We start from the raw sequence: 20576 nt of genomic DNA on the forward strand, positions 1-20576 counted from the left end.
AGTGTTTGTCATCTTTTGTTCAGTGGAAGCCAATTTCACTTAATAGTGCTAAAAGATGTTACTAATATAAGTCAGTTTGGCAAACAGTAAATTAAAAATTGTCACTGAGAATGACAGAAACTAAATAGTTCATTCTTGTGAATATTTTTCTGAAAACTTGCTTCCACATTAGTAACACTTTTATAATAAAACCATTCATAACTAGGTAATCCTGATTGGGTGGCAGTAAAGGTTGGGATTTATCAATATGACACTTTCAGATCTACTGTCATCTATGTTATCCCTTTAGACCCATTACATGCCATTTTAATCTTACACAATAAGTCTCCAAAAAGAGACCAAGGAAACAAAAAAGGACTGTACAACTTACAATGTCTCCTTGTGCCATGTGCCTCCGAGACACATGATTCTAAACATCTAAGTATGGTACGGTAACACAGTTCACTAGTATGTGAAAACCTTGATGGATGGGCATCAGGGGGTAGATACATGTTTTATGGGGCTTGAAACTTATACTTCTGAAGAAAAATAATTTAATTGACCTAGAGAATATTATGCTTAGTAAAATAAGTCATAGAAAGACAAATACTGTATATTATCACTTAGATATGGAATCTAAAAAATAAAACAAACAAATATATATAACAAAACAGGATAAGACTCACAGATATAGAAAACAAACCAATAGTACCAGTGGGGAGACAGAAAGGTGGGAGGGTCAAGATAGGGGTATAGGATTAAGATATACAAACCTCTATGTATAAAAAAGATAAGCAACAAGGATATATTGTACAGCACAGGGAAATATAGCCATTATTTTATAATAACTTTAAATGGAGTATAATCTATAAAAATACTGAATCACCATGCTGTACACCTGAAAATATTATAATATTGTAAATCCACTATACTTCAATTTAAAAAAGAAAGTTAAAAAAAATAATTTAACATTTCAAGTACAAAATTAGGTACTGGGAAGGATATGTACAAATAAGAGGCAGAGAAGCTTATGCTTTATAAACTTTGTAGTAAATTTACCTCTGCATCTGGCACGTAGTAAACACTCCATAATTATTTGTGGAATAATTTTTGATTAATAAGTATTAATTAAATTTAAGGTCAAGATGAGAAAGGCATGACTTTCCCAGTAGTGGTCTCTTGCAGTGTATTTAATACAATATCATTTAACAGTACCTTAGCCTTAGTCTCAACCAGCTTTACTGCATGTCCTCTATTCTTGTATGTGCTGTCCTAATCAAGTGAAAGACATGAAAATGAAATACAAAGCCAAGTGGCTTTTACTTTCTTGACTTATTTAGAATATGACCATTTCCCAGGGGTATATGAACATATTTAACTGTATATACCCAACATTTAAACTAAATTGAAACACTAAAACTATCTAAAAGTTAAAAAATAAATGTATCCAGAGGATAGCCAATTGTGGGGGGTGATATAGATACTAGATGTCTTTTATCACACTGTAAAGATTCATGCATGAACTGTCTCAAACTGAGAGGTATGGAGTTACAGAAATATACTCTCTACTGCATTTTACTAAAAACTACATTCATATATATGAATAGTGAGAAGGTCCACAGAAAGATTAAGAAATGAAAACCTTCATGGTACAGATATAATTTCAACTCAAGAACTGTTAAGCCTTATTACCTTCTTGAAATTAATGACCCCAAATTCCCTATAACAGTTAAAAAATTAAGAGTAGAAATCACAGAATTAAGAATGAGAGAGAGAGAGTATGTTCCAGAAATAATTTGTGGACCACAGATCTTATAGCCAACACTTACATCACTGTTAAACATAAAATACTAACATTAGTAACTCACAAAAAAATTGATATTTTTTATGGGTAACTTTCTTTTTCACTGATTTATATGCCTATATACTAGTGCTATTATATAGTCTTAATGTTAACTAGAATAAGTCTTAGATACTCTTGACCATTTAATTGCACATACAAATTTTAAGATCAACTTGTCAAGTTCCGTGAAAAATATTGAAGGGATTTTGATTGAATTCCACTGAATTTTACAGATTATTTGGGGTCAGAATTGATATCTTTATGATGTATAATCTTTTCAGCCATAAGCAGGTGTATATCTGTATTTTAATCAGGTGTTCATTTATGTCACTCAGTAATGGGTGGTAATTTCTTCTTAAATGCATTGTATATCTTTTGCTTATTTTCAGTGAAGAATCACACATAAATTTTGCCAGAGACAAGAAGATAGGAGAAAAAGCTGCCTTAGCTTATTTGTAAGACTAGTATAACTTTAATACCAGTTGAGGGCTTGTTAGCAGTCAAGTGCAAGTAAAGTGATAGAATTTCTTAAGAACACAGATGCACTTATATAATACTGTACAGCAACTATACCTCAGTGAAAAAAAACATAAATGCAAAAGTATTAAATAAAACACTAGCAAACTGAATACCGGAGTATATATATTTTTAAATTACTGCTAATTTCTTCATTGAATATAAGGATCTATTATGAAAGTATCATGCCACTCTTGGATTAAAAAAGAAAATCAACATGATTTTTTCAATTGATATACATTTAAGTTGCTTCTGATTTTTTATCGTTTTAAGTACTGCTGTCAGGAATTCCCTGGTGTTCCAGTGGTTAGGACTGCATGCTTTCACTGCCAAGGGCCTGGGTTCAATCCCTGGTTGGGGAACTAGGATGCCACATGCTGCAGCCAAAAAAAAAAAAAAAAGATAGTCTCAAAAAAAAAAAAAAAAAAGTATTGCTGTCATCACCAATCTTGGACATAAGATTGGTCACATCATTTCCTTAAGAAGATTTTCCAAAAGTATATGTATGCAAATTTGAATTCTGATGTATTACTAAAATATGGAATCATCAAACTTTTTCCATAAAGGACCAAACAGCAAATATTATAGGCTTGTGGGCCAAAAGGAAAAATTGAGGTTATTATTTAGGTACTTGAGAAAACAAATTTCCATAGATTTTTATTGATAAAATTTTAAATGTAATAATTGAGTATGATAGAAAACAAATTTCCACAAATCTTTATTGATAAAATTAAAAATCTATTAATTGAGTACAGTTTTCATAATAAAGTTCTACAGATGTGAATAATGGAATTCTTTTGTGGGGGGATAACATTTCTCTTAATAAGGGTTGAAAGGTGGTTTTCCTTAACAACAAAATCTGTTGCAAATGTTCATCTGTGAATACTGATCTATGATGAGATTTTATGTATTTCAACTTTGCAAATTTCTTTCCTCGTAGATAAGTACTTCCAAATACTGATATCAATCCATGAGTGTATGGTTTAATTGCACATATTCACTGATCAGAAGGCATTTTTACAATTCTATTAGCTAAAGGCTAGACTGCCTTTTAACATGTTACTACATTGCAAATTAATTACTTCCTATTAAAGTTCCTTAATTGCAACATTAAGTAGACTTTGGAATATGGACATTACCTTTGCACTTGTATCAAGGTTGAAAAATGCTGCTGTGGACTGAAATATATTGCTGGGAATTTGTATAGGAATGGAGATCTCACTTCTTTTTTTAACTTTTGACAGTGCAGGAAGTGTATAACACAGCCTATTACTTGCAAGTCAAACAATGTTAGTTCTCACTGAAATGACTTTATCACAATATAAGTTTCACATGTAAGTACTGTTTTGCTTGTAATAGTTTCAGATTGAAACACTTTCAAGTCTTCAGCATAAGGTAATTCCAAAGCCATTCAGAGTTGAGTGGTTGAGCACAGTTCTTCCAACCATTTAAAAATGTAAACACCATTTTCTTTTAAAATTGAAGTATAGATGATGTACAGTATTATATATACAGGTGTACAGGTGTACAATATAGCAATTCACAATTTTTAAAGGTTATACTCCATTTATAGTTATAAAATATTTGCTGTATTCCCTGTGTTATACAATATACCCTTGTAGCTTAACTTATACCTAATAATTTGTACCTCTTAATCCCTTATGCCTATAATGCCCTTTCTTCCCTCTCCACTGGTTTGCTCTTTATATCTGTGAGTCTGCTTCTTTTCTGTTATATTCACTAGTTCGTTGTAGTTTTTAGATTCCACATGTAAGTGATATCATACAGTACTTGTCTTTCTCTGTCTGACTTATTTCACTTAGCATAATGACAAAACCAAAAAACCTACTGAATGGGAGAAAATACTTGCAAACAATATGACTGATAAGGGGTCAATATCCAAAATATATAAATAGTTCATACAACTAATCATCAAAAAACAAACAACCTGGTTAACAAAATGGGCAGAACTGAATAGACATTTTTCCAAAGAGGAAATGCAGATGGCTAACAGGCACATGAAAAGATGCTCATCATCACTAATCATCAGGGAAATGCAAATCAAAACCACAATGAGATATCACCTCACACCTGTCAGAATGGCTGTCATCAAAGAGAACATAAATGACAAATGTTGGCGAGGATGTAGAAAAAAGGGAACCTTCATACACTGTTGGTGAGAATGTAGACTGGCGCAGCCAGTATGGAGGTTTCTCAGAAAACTAAAAGTAGAACTACCATATGACCCAGCAATTCCACGCCTGAGTGTATATGTGAAAAACACAAAAGCACTAATTCGAAGAGATACATGCACCCCAGTGTTCATAGCAACATTATTTACATTTGCCAAGATATGGAAGCAACCTAAGTGTCCATCAACAGATGAGTGGATAAGGAAGACTGTGGTACATATCAGGCTTCCCTGGTGGTCCAGTGGTTAAGAATCTCCCTGCCAATGCAGGAGACATGGGTTCGAGCCCTGGTCCGGGGAGATCCCACATGCCGCAGAGCAACTAAGCCCGTGTGCCACAACTACTGAGACTGTGCTCTAGAGCCCTTGAGCCACAACTACTGAAGCCCGTGCACCTAGAGCCCATGCTCCGCAATAAGAGAAGCCACCACAATGAGAAGCCCGTGCACTGCAACGCAGAGTAGCCCCCATTCGCTGCAACTAGAGAAAGCCCACGCACAGCAGCGAAGACCCAACACAGCCAAAAAAAAAAAAAAGGGTCATAAAAAACACACACACATACACACACACACAATGGAATACTACTCAGCCATAAGTAAGAGTGAAATTTTGCCATTTGTAGCAACATGAATGGACCTGGAGGGCATTATGCTAGGTAAACACCATTCTTTACTCAAGGGCTGTACAAAAGGCAGGCTATATTTGGCTTATAGGCCATAGTTTACTGACCCCTGCTCTGTAAAGTCTATATTCCCAGTAAATGTAATAAGTGCCTGTTTCCCCCCAAATTTTGCAACCAGTAAGTACTAACTTTAAAAAATTTGTCCAGTTTGAAATTACATTTTTTCAACTTTGAACGTGAGGACAGTGAAATACCTTTTCATGATTATAGGTCATTTATATTTCATCATTGAAAACTTGTTGTTCATGTTCTTTTTCCATTTTTATTGCAATAAAATTCTCATTCCAACAGTCACCCTGTGTACCAAAAAGAGTTCAAAGTCCTTTTTAGTGGCTCTGTCTACTTCTTTAGAATTATCTTCCACTGTATTCTCCCACACAACCAACATTCCTTCCGTATTGAAAGACCTGCCATTGCCTGATAGAACTGTGTTTTCTCAAGCTTCTCTATGTATGTGCACCAGATATCATTCATTTTCTGTTGCCTTTTCTCCATTTTCCCTTCTACTATAACTCTTATTTATCCTTCAAGATGCAGATCAAGGATCAGTTCCTCCTCTTTGGTTCTACACCATTCTTAACTCTGCCATAAAACCTATTACACTATGTTACTAACTGTTGTTTACAGTTGTCTTTCTCCCTACTGGGCTGAAAGCTTGTTGAGAAATGGTATTGTAATTGATCTCTCTTTTCACAACTTAATAGACACTGATTATTTGTTGACTGAATGAGTTCAAGATAATAGTAGTGTTAATAATATTAATAAAGTAACATGTGCCAGACACATAAATATCAGAGACAAATTTGTATAATAGTATTCCTTATAAAATGCTTATCATAATGAACTGAATTTTGAAGAAGCTACCTCAGATAGTAAAATTTCATTAAAGAAAATAGCCACTAAGGTTTTTATTTTCTGACAAAACTAAGTACATCAAACATTGGATTTAAAAGCTTATCTTTTTCCCTAAAGACTTAATTTATTGAAATAACTGCCACTAGTTATAGCTATGATTTCCAATTCAAGAAAATTTGCTTGTATTAGAAAACTGAGAAAATTAAAATACAAAATTTTTGTATTTTATCATCAGCCATGTCTGTTTCGTAATCTATTTTTGTTACTGTTTTGAAAGAACAGTAAGTTCTTTCTTTCAAAATCTCCTTTGTAACTTGACTAAGATACATTTTGGATTAATCTTTTATCTTGCTTTATTTCCAAAGGACATCCATTACCTTGCACTAGATAAGGGCGAATTGGCACTAGCTGAAGTGGCAAGAAAGAGAGCTAGTGACATTGATGCAGAATCAATAACCTCTGGAGTTGGTAAGATTTAATGCTGTTTTTTTAAAGTGCTTTTTATTTTAATCAATACTTATTCAGTATCACTTGTATTTACATTTGTAGGGCATGGCTGGTTAATTTGAATTATTTTCTTTGTGAAGACAGTGTCTTTTTTTAGAAAAAACAAGAATTAAGCCTGGGTAAATAGTACAATATGGATATTTAGCTTGGAATTGTGTTAATATGCAAATTAATAATCAGTAATTGATAACTACTTAGCAAAAAGTTAAAAAGTCATTGTTCTTTTCATAAGATTTTAAGGAAAACAGTTTATTATTAGTGCTATTATTAAAATTAACCAACACAGGAACATATATAATCCTTTATTTTTATACATAGACATGTCACATCTCAGAAGAATTCCCTCCTATATCAGACAAAGTACTTCACGTGAAATTTAGGTTTGATGGGTGATTTTTTTTTTTTTAATTTAGAAGCCACTAGATTCATTTTACTGTGAGTCTTCCAAAGAAGATAAATCAAAAGCCTAAATTGAATCTAAAAGTCCATTCAAAACTTTATAATATAGAAAAATGTCTTTAAAAACTATAATAATATCAGCCTGAGTTTCCTTTTTCTAAACTCAATTTATCCTAATGTGACCAACTCTGAAAGTACTGATCTCTGGACATCCCAATTTCTATTGTTCCTGGTATTTCCTATTCCTAAATTAGGCAGAGGACCCTCAGAAATTGTAATGGAATTTATTTCTTCATGGAACTCCTATAAAACAAAGAAGTTTCAGTAAGGTTTCCACTTGATAAGTTACTTGAAAATATTATAACATTGATTATCCATTGATGGATCATCTTGTGCTTTGTTTTTGTAATGTTGGCAGCCAAAAGGAGCAATTGTCGGCTTCTCTCTAACATCACCACCAGAGATCCCAGTCTCCCAGTTGGTACTGAAGGACTCAAAACCATACTACCAGGGTAGCTCTAAAGCTGAATACCAAAGCTGACAGTTGTTTACCAGAAAGATGATTTTGTTCTCCCTCCCCCACCCTGAAAAAGTTCCAAACTGATCAAACCCAAAAGATGCATAGACCACTTTCAAATCTTCATTCCTAATGGATAAAGGATATTCAATATTAATATAATATTAGATAAGATTAACTTCAGTTGACCTATCAATGTATATTGTTACTTGCTAAGGATAGTGATGTGCATCCCAGTAAAAACAATAATAGCTAATATTTACTGAATGCTTACTGTGGGCCATGTACTATTCTGTTAACTACATTTACTAATTTAAGCCTCACCATAATTCTTTGAGGCAGGTACAATTTATATTTGTGATAAGTCACTTATAACTAAATAATGAAATCATACCATATTAATAGGAATTGCTGTGTTACATCATGGGGATACAAACATCCTCCATCCCCATCCCTCTTGCCATTTAGGAAACACAGTAGGAGGTTAATTCATAGCAAATTTTATCAGAATTTTCCTTAGTTGTCATGTACACTGCCTTTTCCACCAGGGTTTCAGATATAATGGAGGCAATTTTTGCATTTTAAAGCTATTTAAATTTACTAAGAGTGAAAAGGAATATGAAGAGATTACCACGAAATTTCAGAAAAATGAAGAAACTCCACTATTCACCAAAATGCATCCTGTGCCCTGTGTATATTTTGATCAGGTTACCTAGGCCAGCTGATAATTCCTAGCCAAAGAGTTTGGTGTTCCCCCTTTGAGCCCTGCCTCATTTCTAGTAAATACCTTTTTTTCACTGAAACCCTGTTACTCTCCATTTCTCAGCTTTTTTTCAGGCCTTATCCTATGGCTTTGATTACTATCTCTTGTCAAAGATCCATTTAATAACAACAGTAACTATCAAGAGGTGAACAGCTTAGATAAATGTTCTACTCCACTTTTGTTCCAGAAAACTGGGGTGGCTCTCACTTATATTTAGCAGACAGAAAAAACGAATCAGCAAACGTTAAGATACAACATTTAGAATCATTGAGTCTGAGGAGCAAAAGGAAAAAAGATTAAGTGAAATGGGCCTAAAGGACTTATGGGACCCTCTCAAGCATACCAACAACTATGGGAGTCTCAGAAAGACAAGTGAGAAAGAGACAGAGAGACTATTTGAAGAAATAATGACCGGAAACTTCCCAAATTTGAGGAAAGAGATGGATCTACAAATCCAACCTCAGTGAACTCCAAATACAATCAGCCAGGAGAGAGACCCATGCTAGGACAAATTATAATCAAACTATCAAAAGCTTTTCAGCTTGAAAAAAGCATCTTGAAAGCAGCAAGAGAAAAGCAACTTATCATATACAAGGTATCCTCAATAATATTATCAGCAAGTTTCTAGTAGAAACCTTGGAGGCCTGAGGCAATAAAATGACATATTTAAAGGGCTGAAACAAAAAAGAATGTCAATGGAGAATTCTATATCCAGCAAAACTTTCCTTCAAAAATGAGGCAGAAATTTAGACATTCCTAGCTAAATAAAAGGTGAAGGAGTTCATTACCTTCCCTAAAAGTAATGCTAAAGGGAGTCCTACAGGTTGAAATGAAAGGATCATAGATAGCAACCTGAACCCATATGAAGAATGTAAAGATCTCCAATAGAGATTAATACATGGACAAATATAAAAACAATTATTATTATAATATTTTACTACACTTTTTATTTTCAACAGGAATTAAAAGACAAATGCATAGAAAACAATTATAAATCTGTTAGTAGGTACACAGTATATAAAGATGTAATTCATGACCTCAATAACATAAAGTTGGAGCACAGGAACACACAGGAACACTTGGTATCCATTCAAATTAGATTATTATAATTTAGGATGTTATACGTAATCCCCATAGTAACTACAAAGAAAATAACTATAGAATATACACAATGGAAATTCAGACGTTTCACTACAAAATATCAACTAAACACAAAAGAAGACAGTAATGGAGGAAATTAGGAGGAAAAAGGCTATAAGGGGGAAAAAGGCTTTAAGACATACAGAAATTAAATAACAAAATGGGAAAAGTCCTTCCCTATCAGTAGTTATTTTAAATATAACGGAATAAACTCTCCAGTCAAGTCTGCACAGAGCAAAGAGGTTGTAGATAGGACTTAACCGGTGAGTTTATGTGGGTGAGGATAAGTGAAAGACACCCATCTCAAAAGAGCTAAAGTAAAAATAGGAATGTCATTGGGATCATGGGATATATGCTAGTACCAAAGGATAGGAATACAGGTGTACCTGAGACAGCTGTAACCAGAAACTTAAAAGCTGTTTGGACTTTCTTCAATATTTTCTTTCTCCAAAGACCATTTTCATCTTCTCAAGTTTTTAAGGCAGTAAGCAAGTTTGCCAGTAGGACTCAAACTTTGCATCCTTTAGTTGAGGCATGCAGAGGGAAAAATTATTCTCATTCTTGTTCCAGAATTTCCAGAGAAGGACTTTGAATCAGCTGGTTTCCTTACCCAAGTTGTTCCCATCAACTATGGCCAGAGGGCTGGGTCACATAGCTCCAAGAAAAAGGCTCCCACAATTGGATATGATATGGGGGTCAGTTTTTAGGACAAGGGTATTAGGCAGATAATCCTATAGACATCTACTTCAGAGGTAAAGGAAAGAACCAAACATGACTCCATCCTGCAGGCCAGCAAGATCACCTTTAAAAGAAAGAAAATAGGTTTACTTTCAGGTATTCTGATTCAAGGCTCTTAGAGGACAAGCTGTCCCACAATCATTTGAATATCTAAGACAAGGGAAGGATCAGCACCGTATATCAGGATTTGAGCTGAAGAGACTTCCAAGGAAAGAAATAAGGAATGAGAAATAAAGGATACAGAACCTTGGGGAAACAAACAGAGCTGTTCTACTACCCATTCACTCACTCCTCAAACCATGCCTATATGGCTGCTATCAAATTATTCCACCAAAACAGTTTTCACAATGTTACAGTGACTCCCCTCTCCCTACCCCACCATGACAGTAAACTGAGTAGGCATTTTTAAGTCCTCAACTTATATAACTTTTACAACAGTAGTTAAATGTTATTCACTACTCCCTCTATGTCGAAATGGTCTTCTTGTGATTTCTCTGACATCATTCTTGCATGATTTCTTCCTAACATTTTTCCAGTCATTCCTTCTCAGTTTCCTTTATTGCTTTCTCTTTATCAGACTTCTGTAAATTAACCAAATGCAGCAATCTGGGGAGGGTTTCAAGAAAAACAACTGAATTTCATATAAGAACAGCAAGTTCTATAGTGTTGTTGGGTTTTTTTAAATATTTATTTATTTTGGCTGCACTGGGTCTTAGTTGCAGCATGTGGGATCTTGTTGCAGCCTGTTTAGTTGTGGCAGGTGGACTTCTTAGTTGTGGCATGGGAACTCCTAGTTGCAGCATGCATGTGGGATCTAATTCCCCGACCAGGGATTGAACCCAGGCCCCCTACATTGGGAGCATGGAGTCTTACATACTGGACTGCCAGGGAAGTTCTTTGTAGTGTTTTAACTTGCCCTTCTCGCATCTGCCCCACCACCCAGCTCCACAGTAGCCTTGAAAACCACAGCCCATAATCCTGGTGAAAATCAGCAGCTCCAGGAGCCGGCAGAGAGTAAAGAACAGGATTGGAGGTCCTTCAAAGTCCCAATCCCAGATAACTATCATTATTTGACTGATGGTTCTTTGGAAGACCTCTTGTGTAAGCCTTTCTTTATTTGACCTGATTGGAAGCTCACTCTTTGTGAAAAAGCCTTTTCCCCAGGGTGCTTTGTGGAAAACTATTAGAGGCAGTTGTTTAAGATTTTGGCTGCCTGAGAAGGTAAATAAGTGCTGGGGCAAACAATAAGCCAACCAAAAAGCTAAAAAGGAAATTCTAGAGAATAAGATATCCATAGGAGATTTGAAAAGCTCGAAAGTCTTTCTGGGACTCTGTATACTACTGTGTGCATGCCCGGGACTGTGTGCATTCTTAGGAAATATATGAGATGGTCACCTAAATTCTTACCTCTGGCTGATCTGGAGGCTCTATGCATGCAAGCTGTGGAGGCTAAAGCTGAGTTGTAAAATGCCTAGCTGAGCATTCAAGGGGTTCCCTAAAACACAGAACCCGCACCCAAAAAGATTCCAAGATAGGATTCTAGGATTAAAAATCTTTATCCAATCTGTAGATGACTATTTAGGTAACTGAAAAGAGATTTCAGTGGCTGCACACAACAAAGGATATATAGACTTTACAGAATTAGTTCAAAAGTTACCAAACAACAAATAGCAACAACAAACCTTGGAGAAGAGTGATTTACAGAGTTGCCACATTATATTTAAATATATTAAATAATATATTTAACATTTACACATTTATTAAATATTTATAATATTTAAACATATTACTTAAATGCAGTTTTTCAACAAAATTTTATTTTAATTAAATTTAATTTTTATTTTATATTGCAGAATAGTTGATTTATAATGTTGTGTTAGTTTCAGGTGTACAGGAAAGTGATCCAATTATAAACCTACATATATCCATTCTTTTTCAAATTCTTTTCCCATATAGGTTATTATAGAATATTAAATAGAATTCCCTGTGCTATACAGTACGTCCTTGTTGATTACATATTTTATATATAGTGGTGTATATATTAACCCCAAATGCACAAGATTTCTGTGTATTAATTTTGTATCCTGAAACTTTACCGAATTTATTGATGAGCTCTAGTAGTTTTCTGGTAACATATTAGGACTTTCTATGTGTAGTATCATGTTATCTGCAAAGAGTGGCAGTCTTATTCTTCTTTTCCAATTTGGTTTCCTTTTGTTTCTTTTCCTTTTGTTTTTGTTTTTGTTTTTTTTGTGGTACGCGGGCCTCTCACTGTTGTGGCCTCTCCCGTTGCGGAGCACAGGCTCCGGACGCGCAGGCTCAGCGGCCATGGCTCACGGGCCCAGCCGCTCCATGGCATGTGGGATCTTCCCGGACCGGGGCACGAACCCGTGTCCCCTGTATTGGCAGGCAGACTCTCAACCACTGCACCACCAGGGAAGCCCCTCTTTTTCTTCTTTGATTGCTGTGTCTAGGACTTCCAAAACTATGTTGAATAGAAGTGGTGAGAGTGGATATCTTTGTCTTGTTCCTGTTTCAGGTTTTCACCATGGAGAATGATGTTGGCTGTGGGTTTTTCATATATGGCCTTTTTTATGTTAAGGTAAGTTCCCTCTATGCCCACTTTCTGGAGAGTTTTTTCATAAATCATTGCTGAATTTTATCAAAAGCTTTCTCTGCATCTATTGAGATGATTATATGGTTTTTATTCTTCAATTTGTTAATGTGGTGTATCGTATTTATTGATTTGTGAATATTGAGGAATCATTGCATCCCTGCGATAAATCCCACTTGATCATGGTGTATGATGCTTTTAATGTATTTGGTTAGGATTTGGTTTGTTAGTATTTTGTTGAGGAGTTTTGCATCTATGTTCATCAGTGATGTTGGCCTATACTTTTCTTTTTATGTGGTATCTTTTCTTTTGCGGTACGCAGGCCTCTCACTGTTGTGGCCTCTCCCGTTGCAGAGCACAGGCTCCGGACACGCAGGCTCAGCGGCCATGGCTCACGGGCCCAGCCACTCCGCATGTGGGATCTTCCCGGACCAGGGCACGAACCCATGTCCCCTGCATCAGCAGGTGGACTGTCAACCACTGCGCCACCAGGGAAGCCCTTTTTTGTGGTATCTTTGGTCTCAGTATCAGGGTGGCAGTGGCCTCATAGAATGAGTTTGGGAGTGTTCCTTCCTCTACAATGTTACCTCTTCTCTAAATGTTTGATAGAATTTGCCTGTGAAGCCATCTGATCCTGGACTTTTGTTTGTTGGAAGTTTTTAAATCAACAGTTTCAATTTCAGTACTTGTAATTGGTTTGTTCATATTTTCTATTTCCTCCTGGTTCAGTCTTGGAAGGTTGTACCTTTCTAAGAATTTGTTCATTTCTTCTAGGTTGTTGATATATAGTTGCTTGTAGTCTCTTATGGTCCTTCGTATTTCTGTGGTGTCTGTTGTAACTTTTCACTTCTGATTTTATTGATTTGAGCCCTCTCTTTTTTTCTTCATGAGTCAATTTTGTTTATCTCTTCAAAGAAGCAGTTTTTAGTTTCATTGATCTTTTCTATTGTTTTATTCTTCTCTATTTCATTTATTTCCGCTGTGATCTTTAATGATTTCTTTCCTTCTACTATCTTTGTGTTTTGTTCTTCTTTCTCTAGTTACTTTAGGTGTAAGGTTAGATTATTTATTTGAGATTTTTCTTCTTTCCTGATATAAGATTGTATTGCTATAAACTTCCCTCTTAGAACTGTTTTTGCTGCATCCCATAGTTTTGGATTGTCGTGTTTTCATTGTCATTTGTCTCTAGGTATTTTTTAGTTTCCTCTTTGATTTATTCAGTGACCCATTGGTTGTTTAGTAACATATTGTTTAACCACCACGTGCTTGTATTTTTTACTTTTTTGCTTGTAATTAATTTCTAATCACATAGCACCGTGGTTGGAAAAGATGCTTGATGTGATTTCAATTTCCTTAAATTTACCGAGGCTCACTTTGTGGCTCAGCATGTGATCTATCCTGCAGAATGTTCCATTTGCACTTGAGAAGAATGTGTATTCTGTTGCTTTTGGATAGAATGTTTTATAAATATCAAGTCCATCTGATCTAATATGTTCCCTGTTGATTTTCTGTCTGGAAGAGCTGTCCATTGATGTAAGTGGGTGTTAAAGTACTCTACTATTATTGTGTTACTGTTGATTTCTCCTTTCATGGCTGCTAGCATTTGCCTTATATATTGAGATGCTCCTATTTTGGGTGCATATATATTGACAATTGTTATATTTACTTCTTGTATTGATCTCTTGATCATTTTATAGTGTCCGTCCCTTGTAACAGTCTTTATTTTAAAGTCTATTTTGTCTGATATGAGTATTGTTACTCCTGATTTCTTTTGATTTCCATTTGCATGGAATATCTTTTTCCATCCCCTCACTTTCAATCTGTATGTGTCCCTAGATCTGAAGCGGGTCTCTTTTAGACAGCATCTATATGGGTATTGTTTTTGTATCCATTCAGCAAGCCTGTGTCTCTTGGTTGGAGCATTTAATGCATTTACATTTTAGGTAATTATCCATATGTATGTTCTTATTGCCATTTTGTTAATTTTGGATTTGTTTTTGTAGGTCTTTTTTCTTTGCTTCCTCTTTTCTCTTCTCTTGGGATTTGATGACTATTTCTAGTATTGTGTTTGGATTTCTTTTTCTTTTTTGTGTATCTGTTGTAGATTTTTGGTGTGCAGTTCCCATGAAGTTTTGATATAGCAGTCTACATATATACAAGATTATTTCAAGTTGCTGCTCTCTTCATTTCAAAGGCATTTCCAATATCCTGCATTCGTACTGTCCTCACGATTGCTGGTTTTGATATCATATTTGTGTATGGAGTCTTTCCTACCTTTAGCTTTCCCATTCGTAATTTTCTTGTTTCTGATTGTGGCCTTTTCTTTTCCACCTAGAGAAGTTCCTTTAGCATTTGTTGTAAGGCTGGTTTGGTGATGCTGAATTCTCTTAGCTTTTGCTTGTCTATGAAGCTTTTAATTTCTGTCAAATCTGAATGAGAGCCTCACTGGGTAAAGTATTCTTGGTTGTAGGAGTTTCCCTTTCATCACTTTAAATATATGGTGCCACTCCCTTCTGGCCTGCTGAGTTCCTACTGAAAAATCAGCTGATACCCTAATGGGGATTCCATTGTATGTTGTTTGTTGCTTCTGCCTTGTTGCTTTTAATATTTTCTCTTTGTCTTTAATATGTTTTAGTTTGATTAATATGTCTTGGAATGTTCCTCCTTGAGTTTATCTTGCCTGGGACTCTGCACTTCCTGGACTTGAGTGAGTCTTTCCTTTCCCATGTTAGGGGAGTTTTCAGCTGTAATCTCTTCAGATATTTTCTCAGGCCGTTTCTCTCTGTATTCTCCTTCTGGGATGCCTATAATGTGAATGTTGGTGTGTTTAATGTTATCCCAGAGGTCTCTGAGACTGTCCTCATTTTTTTTTCATTCCTTTTTCTTTATTCTGTTCTGCAGCAGTGATTTCCACCACTCTGTCTTCCAACTCACTTGTTTTTCTCCCTCATTTATTCTGCTGTTGATTCCCTGTAGTATATTTTTCATTTCAGTTATATTGTTCATCTCTGTTTGTTAAGTCTTCTAGTTTTTTTTTTTTTTTTTTTTTTTTTTTTACTGTGTTGTGTCTTCGTTTCTGTGCGAGGGTTTTCTCTAGTTGTGGCAAGCGGGGGCCACTCTTCATCGCGGTGCATGGGCCTCTCACTTTGGCAGCCTCTCTTGTTGCAGAGCACAGGCTCCAGACACGCAGGCTCAGTAGTTGTGGCTCACGGGCCTAGTTGCTCCACAGCATGTGGGATCCTCCCAGACCAGGGCTCAAACCCGTGTCCCCTGCACTAGCAGGCAGATTCTCAACCACTGCACCACCAGGGAAGCCCCTAGCTCTTTGTTAAACATATCTTGTATCTTCTTGGTTTGTACCTCCATTCTTTTTCTGAGATCTTGGATCATGTTTACTATCATTACTCGGAATTCTTTTTCAGGTAGATTGCCTATCTCCACTTCACTTACTTGTTCTGGGGTTTTATCTTGTTCCTTTGTCTGGACCATAGTTCTCTGTCGTTTCATTCTGTCTAACTTTCTGTGTTTGTGGTTTCCTTTCCACAGACTGCAGAGTTGTAGTTCCTATTGTTTCTGGTGTTTGCCTCCTGTTGGGTGAGGTTGGTTCAGGGGCTTGTGCAGGCTTCCTAGTGGGAGGGACCAATGCCTGCCCACCGGTGGGTGGAGCTGGGTCTTGTCCCTCTGGTGGTCATGGTCATGTCAAGGGGTGTGTTTAGAGGTGGCTGTGAGCTCAGTACAACTTAGGCAGTCTATCTGCTGATGGGTGGGGCTGTGTTCCCACCCTGCTGGTTGTTTGGCCTGAGGTGTCTCAGCACTGGAGCTGCAGGCTGTTGGGTGGGGCCAGCTCTTGGTGCCAAAATGGCAACCTGCAGGAGAGCTCACACCTGTCAGTATTCCCTGGGACCTTCGCCACCAGTGTTCTTGCCCCCACAGTGAGCCACAGCTGACCCCTGCTTCCCCAGGACACTCTCCAAGACCTGCAGGTGAGTTTAGCCCTGGCTCCTGCTTTGTGTGGGTCCCTGTACATGTGAAACCTTGTGTGCACCTTCTAGAGTGGAGTCTGTTTCCCTCAGCCCTGTGGAATTCCTGCATTCAAGGCCCACTGGCCTTCAAAGCCAAATGCTCTAGCCTAAATCCTCAGGCTGGGGAGCTTGATATGTGGCTCAGAACTCACTCCTGTGGGACAACTTCTGTGATATATTTTCCAGTTTGTGCGTCGCCCACCCAGTGGGTATGGGATTTCATTATATCATGAAAGCACCCCTCCTACCACCTCGTTGTGGTTTCTTCGTCTTTGGATGTAAATATCTTTTTTGGTAGGTTCCAATCTTTTTTGTCAGTGGTTGTTTAGCAGTTAGCTGTGATTTTGGTGTTTTCATGAGAGGGTGAGCTCAAGTTCTTCTACTTTGCCATCTTGTCCACAATCAAGGGGCTGCTTTTAGTTTGGATTCTTTATGCCTCTTTCCTCAGCATGTGCTGGCTGTTATCCCCTTGAAATGGGGGTGTACAGGTGTGGTGGCCTGTGCATGCTCCCAGGATGGCACGTACAGCAACCTGCACCTGTGCCCACATCTCTTAGTGGAGGCAGCTGCCTGCGTACTCCCACAACAGCAGGGGCAGTGATTGGCACCTGTTCTCATGTCTCTTAGTGGTGGTGGCAGTTCACACACTCCCGGGACAGTGAGGGCAGTGACTAGTGTCTTCTTGTGGGTCTCAAAGCAGCAGCAGTGGTCCGTGCACTCATGGGACAGTGGGGGTAGTGATTGGCACCTACTTGCAGGACTCTTAGCGGAGGCGGCAGCATATGCCCATCTCTGGAACCCAGGATGGCATTGGTGGCTTGCACCCACCCCTGGAGCTCATGTAGATGGTGTCCTGTTGCCTGAGAGTGAACTCAGAGAAAGAGGCTCCTATGGAGGTCCCACTCCCATCCCTCTCCCTTGCACCCCCAATGGAGCCTTGCCTCTTTGGTGGGCCCCAGCTTCTTCCGAGTGTACCCTCAGTTGCCACACTCCAGCCTCTTCAGGCTGTGTCCGCACAGCCAGCTGTGGTCCTCTCCCAGGTCTGAGCTCCAAAGCCTGAGCTTCAGCACCCAGCCCCTGCCTGCACCAACGGTTGAGCGTCTGAGGCTGAGGAGCACAGGGTGGCAGTACCAACCGCTTCTTCATGTCATTCTTCATTTTGCCTACAGCAAACTGGTATGCTCTCCTCTGAGGCTCCAAAGCTACTCTTCCATCCAGGCTGATCTCCCCACCAGTGAGGAGACTTCCCAGGGTGCAGGAACCTGTCCTCCTTCACAGCTCCATCCCTGGGGCACAGGTGCTATCCCGATTCCTTTCGCTCTTTTTTCTTTTGTCCTACCCAGTTACGTGGAGGTTTTCTTGCCCTTTCGGAAGTTTGAGGTCTTCTGCCAGCGTTCAGTAGATGTTCTGTACAAATCATTCCACTTGTAGATGTATTTTTTATGTATTTGTCGGAGGCAGTAAGCTCCACTTCCTGCTCCTCTGCCATCTTGATCCCCCCTTAACATAATTTTGAACAAAAAATTATAAGACATTTAATGAAATAAAGTATGACCCATAAACAGTAAAAAAAAAAAAAAAAGCAATCAGTAGAAATAGCCTCTGAGGAAGCCCAGATGTTGGACTTAATAAACAGAGGCTAAATTGAATCCATAGCACTTGGTATAGACCTTTGCACAATAAGTAACTCAATAAGTATTTGCTGAATGAATGAATACAGGAGTGCATGAGGAAAGAGTTATAATACAAAATTAAAATGAAAAAAAAGGAAAAGTAGAAAATTTTGAAAGTCAGTGAGCAGATGGGTTTTCAGGGGAAGAAAGCCTTTTAAGCATAGATTATTTGTATATCCCTGTACCAATCCACACTGTCTTTCATCACAGAATTGTGTAAGAAATACCTAATAGATATCTTCCCCCACCTTGTTTTTCTTCAAAATTTCCTTAGCTGTTCATGTGCTATGCTCTGCCATATGAGCTTCACTGAGAATTACTTTGTCAAGTTTCATGAAAACTTCATGGGTATTTTAAGTGAAATTGCATAAAGCTAATATTGTCATCCTTACAGTATTGAATATTCCTGTCATGAATGTGGCATACTCTCCTTTTATCAGGTCTTTGACCATCTTTAATGATGTTCATTAATTTCTCATAATTGTCCTGCACAGCTTTTATTAATAATTATTCCTATGAACTTATTTTCTGTTGATAGTTTTTTTATTGATTTTCAACTTTAATGAGATATAATTGACATATAACATTGTGTAAATTAAGATGCACAGTGTGTTGTTGATACACTTACATATTGCAATATGATTACCACCATAGTGTCGGCTAACACCTCGATCACATCAGATAATTACCATTTCTTTTTTGTTGTGAGAATAAACTCTACTCTCTTAGTGTTTTTTTGTTTTGTTTTGGTTTTTTTTGCAATACACAGGCCTCTCACTGTTGTGGCCTCTCCCGTTGTGGAGCACAGGCTCCAGATGCGCAGGTTCAGCAGCCATGGCTCACGGGCCCAGCCGCTCCACAGCATGTGGGATCTTCCTGGACCGGGGCACGAACCCATGTCCCCTGCATTGGCAGACTCTCAACCACTGTGCCACCAGGGAAGCCCCACTCTTAGTGATTTTTAATAAAGCAATACAGTACTGTTAACTATAATCACAGTGCTGTGCGTTAGGTACCCAGAACTTATTCATCTTATAACTGAAATTGTGTACCTTTTGACCAACATCTCCCCAATTCCCTTACCCCTCAACCCTGGTAACCACCACTGTATTCTATTTCTATAGGATCAGCTTTTTGTGATCCACATATAAGCAGTATTAAGTACTATCTGTCTTTCTCTGTCTCACTTATTTCATTTAACATAATGCATTCAAGGTCCATCCAAATGTCACAAATGACAGGATTTCCTTCTCATGGTTGAAGAATATTCCATTGTATGTAGTTATATACACACAGCCTCTTCTTTATCCACTCATCCATTGAGGAACATTTAGGTTGTTTCCGTGTCTTGGTTATTGTGAACAATGCTGCAGTAAACAAGGGAGTGCAGATATCTTTTCAATATCCATTTAATTGCCTTTGTAAATATACCCAGATGTGGAATTTCTGGATTGTACGGTAGTCCTATTTATTTTTTGAGGAACTTCCATACTGTTTTCCATATCGCCTGTACCAGTGTACATTCTCACCAACAGTGCACAAGGGTTCTCGTTTCTCCATGTCATCACCAACACTTATTATCTCTTCTCTTTTTGATGCTAGCCATTCTAAAATGTGCAAGACGATAACTCATTGTGGGTTTGATTTGCATTTTCCCTGGTTAAAAGTAGTGTTGAGCACCTTTTCGTGAACATGTTGGCGATCTGTATGTCTCGCTAAGAAAAATGCCTATTCAGGTCTTCTGCCGATATTTTCGATTGTTTTTACTGTTTCTTTTGCTGCACAGAAGCTTTTAAGTTTGATGTAGTTCCACTTATTTATCTCTGTCACTCGTGCTTTTGCTGTCATTTCAAAAATAATCATTGCCAAAACCAGTGTCACAGAGCTTTTTACCTATGTTTTCTTTTAGGAGCTTTATGTTTGCAGGTCTTATGTTTACGTCTTTAATCCATTTTGAGTCAATTTTTGTGAGTGGTGTAAGATAAGGCTGCAGTTTCACTTCTCTGCATGCAGTTATCCAGTTTTCCCACTAACATTTGTTGAAGAGACTATCCTTTCCCTGTTGAGTAGTCTTGATTCCCTTGTCAAATATTAGCTGATGTATCTATCTATTCTATTCCATTGATCTACATGTCTA

The 20576-nt window shown here is 37.4% G+C and overlaps 1 protein-coding gene across 1 annotated transcript in view; it reads left to right on the forward strand.

Moving 5' to 3' along the window:
- WDPCP (WD repeat containing planar cell polarity effector) overlaps nucleotides 1-10099 on the forward strand; it is a 171062-nt gene extending 160963 nt beyond the window's left edge. Inside the window, exons 14-15 of the mRNA XM_065890819.1 lie at nucleotides 6432-6534; nucleotides 9963-10099. Of these exons, the coding sequence (XP_065746891.1) occupies nucleotides 6432-6534; nucleotides 9963-10099 (240 nt within the window). The remainder of the gene's footprint in view (nucleotides 1-6431; nucleotides 6535-9962) is intronic.
- Nucleotides 10100-20576: the final 10477 nt, after the last annotated feature.

Source organism: Phocoena phocoena, chromosome 14 (genome assembly GCF_963924675.1).
Source record: "Phocoena phocoena chromosome 14, mPhoPho1.1, whole genome shotgun sequence".
Classification (NCBI taxonomy): domain Eukaryota; kingdom Metazoa; phylum Chordata; class Mammalia; order Artiodactyla; family Phocoenidae; genus Phocoena; species Phocoena phocoena.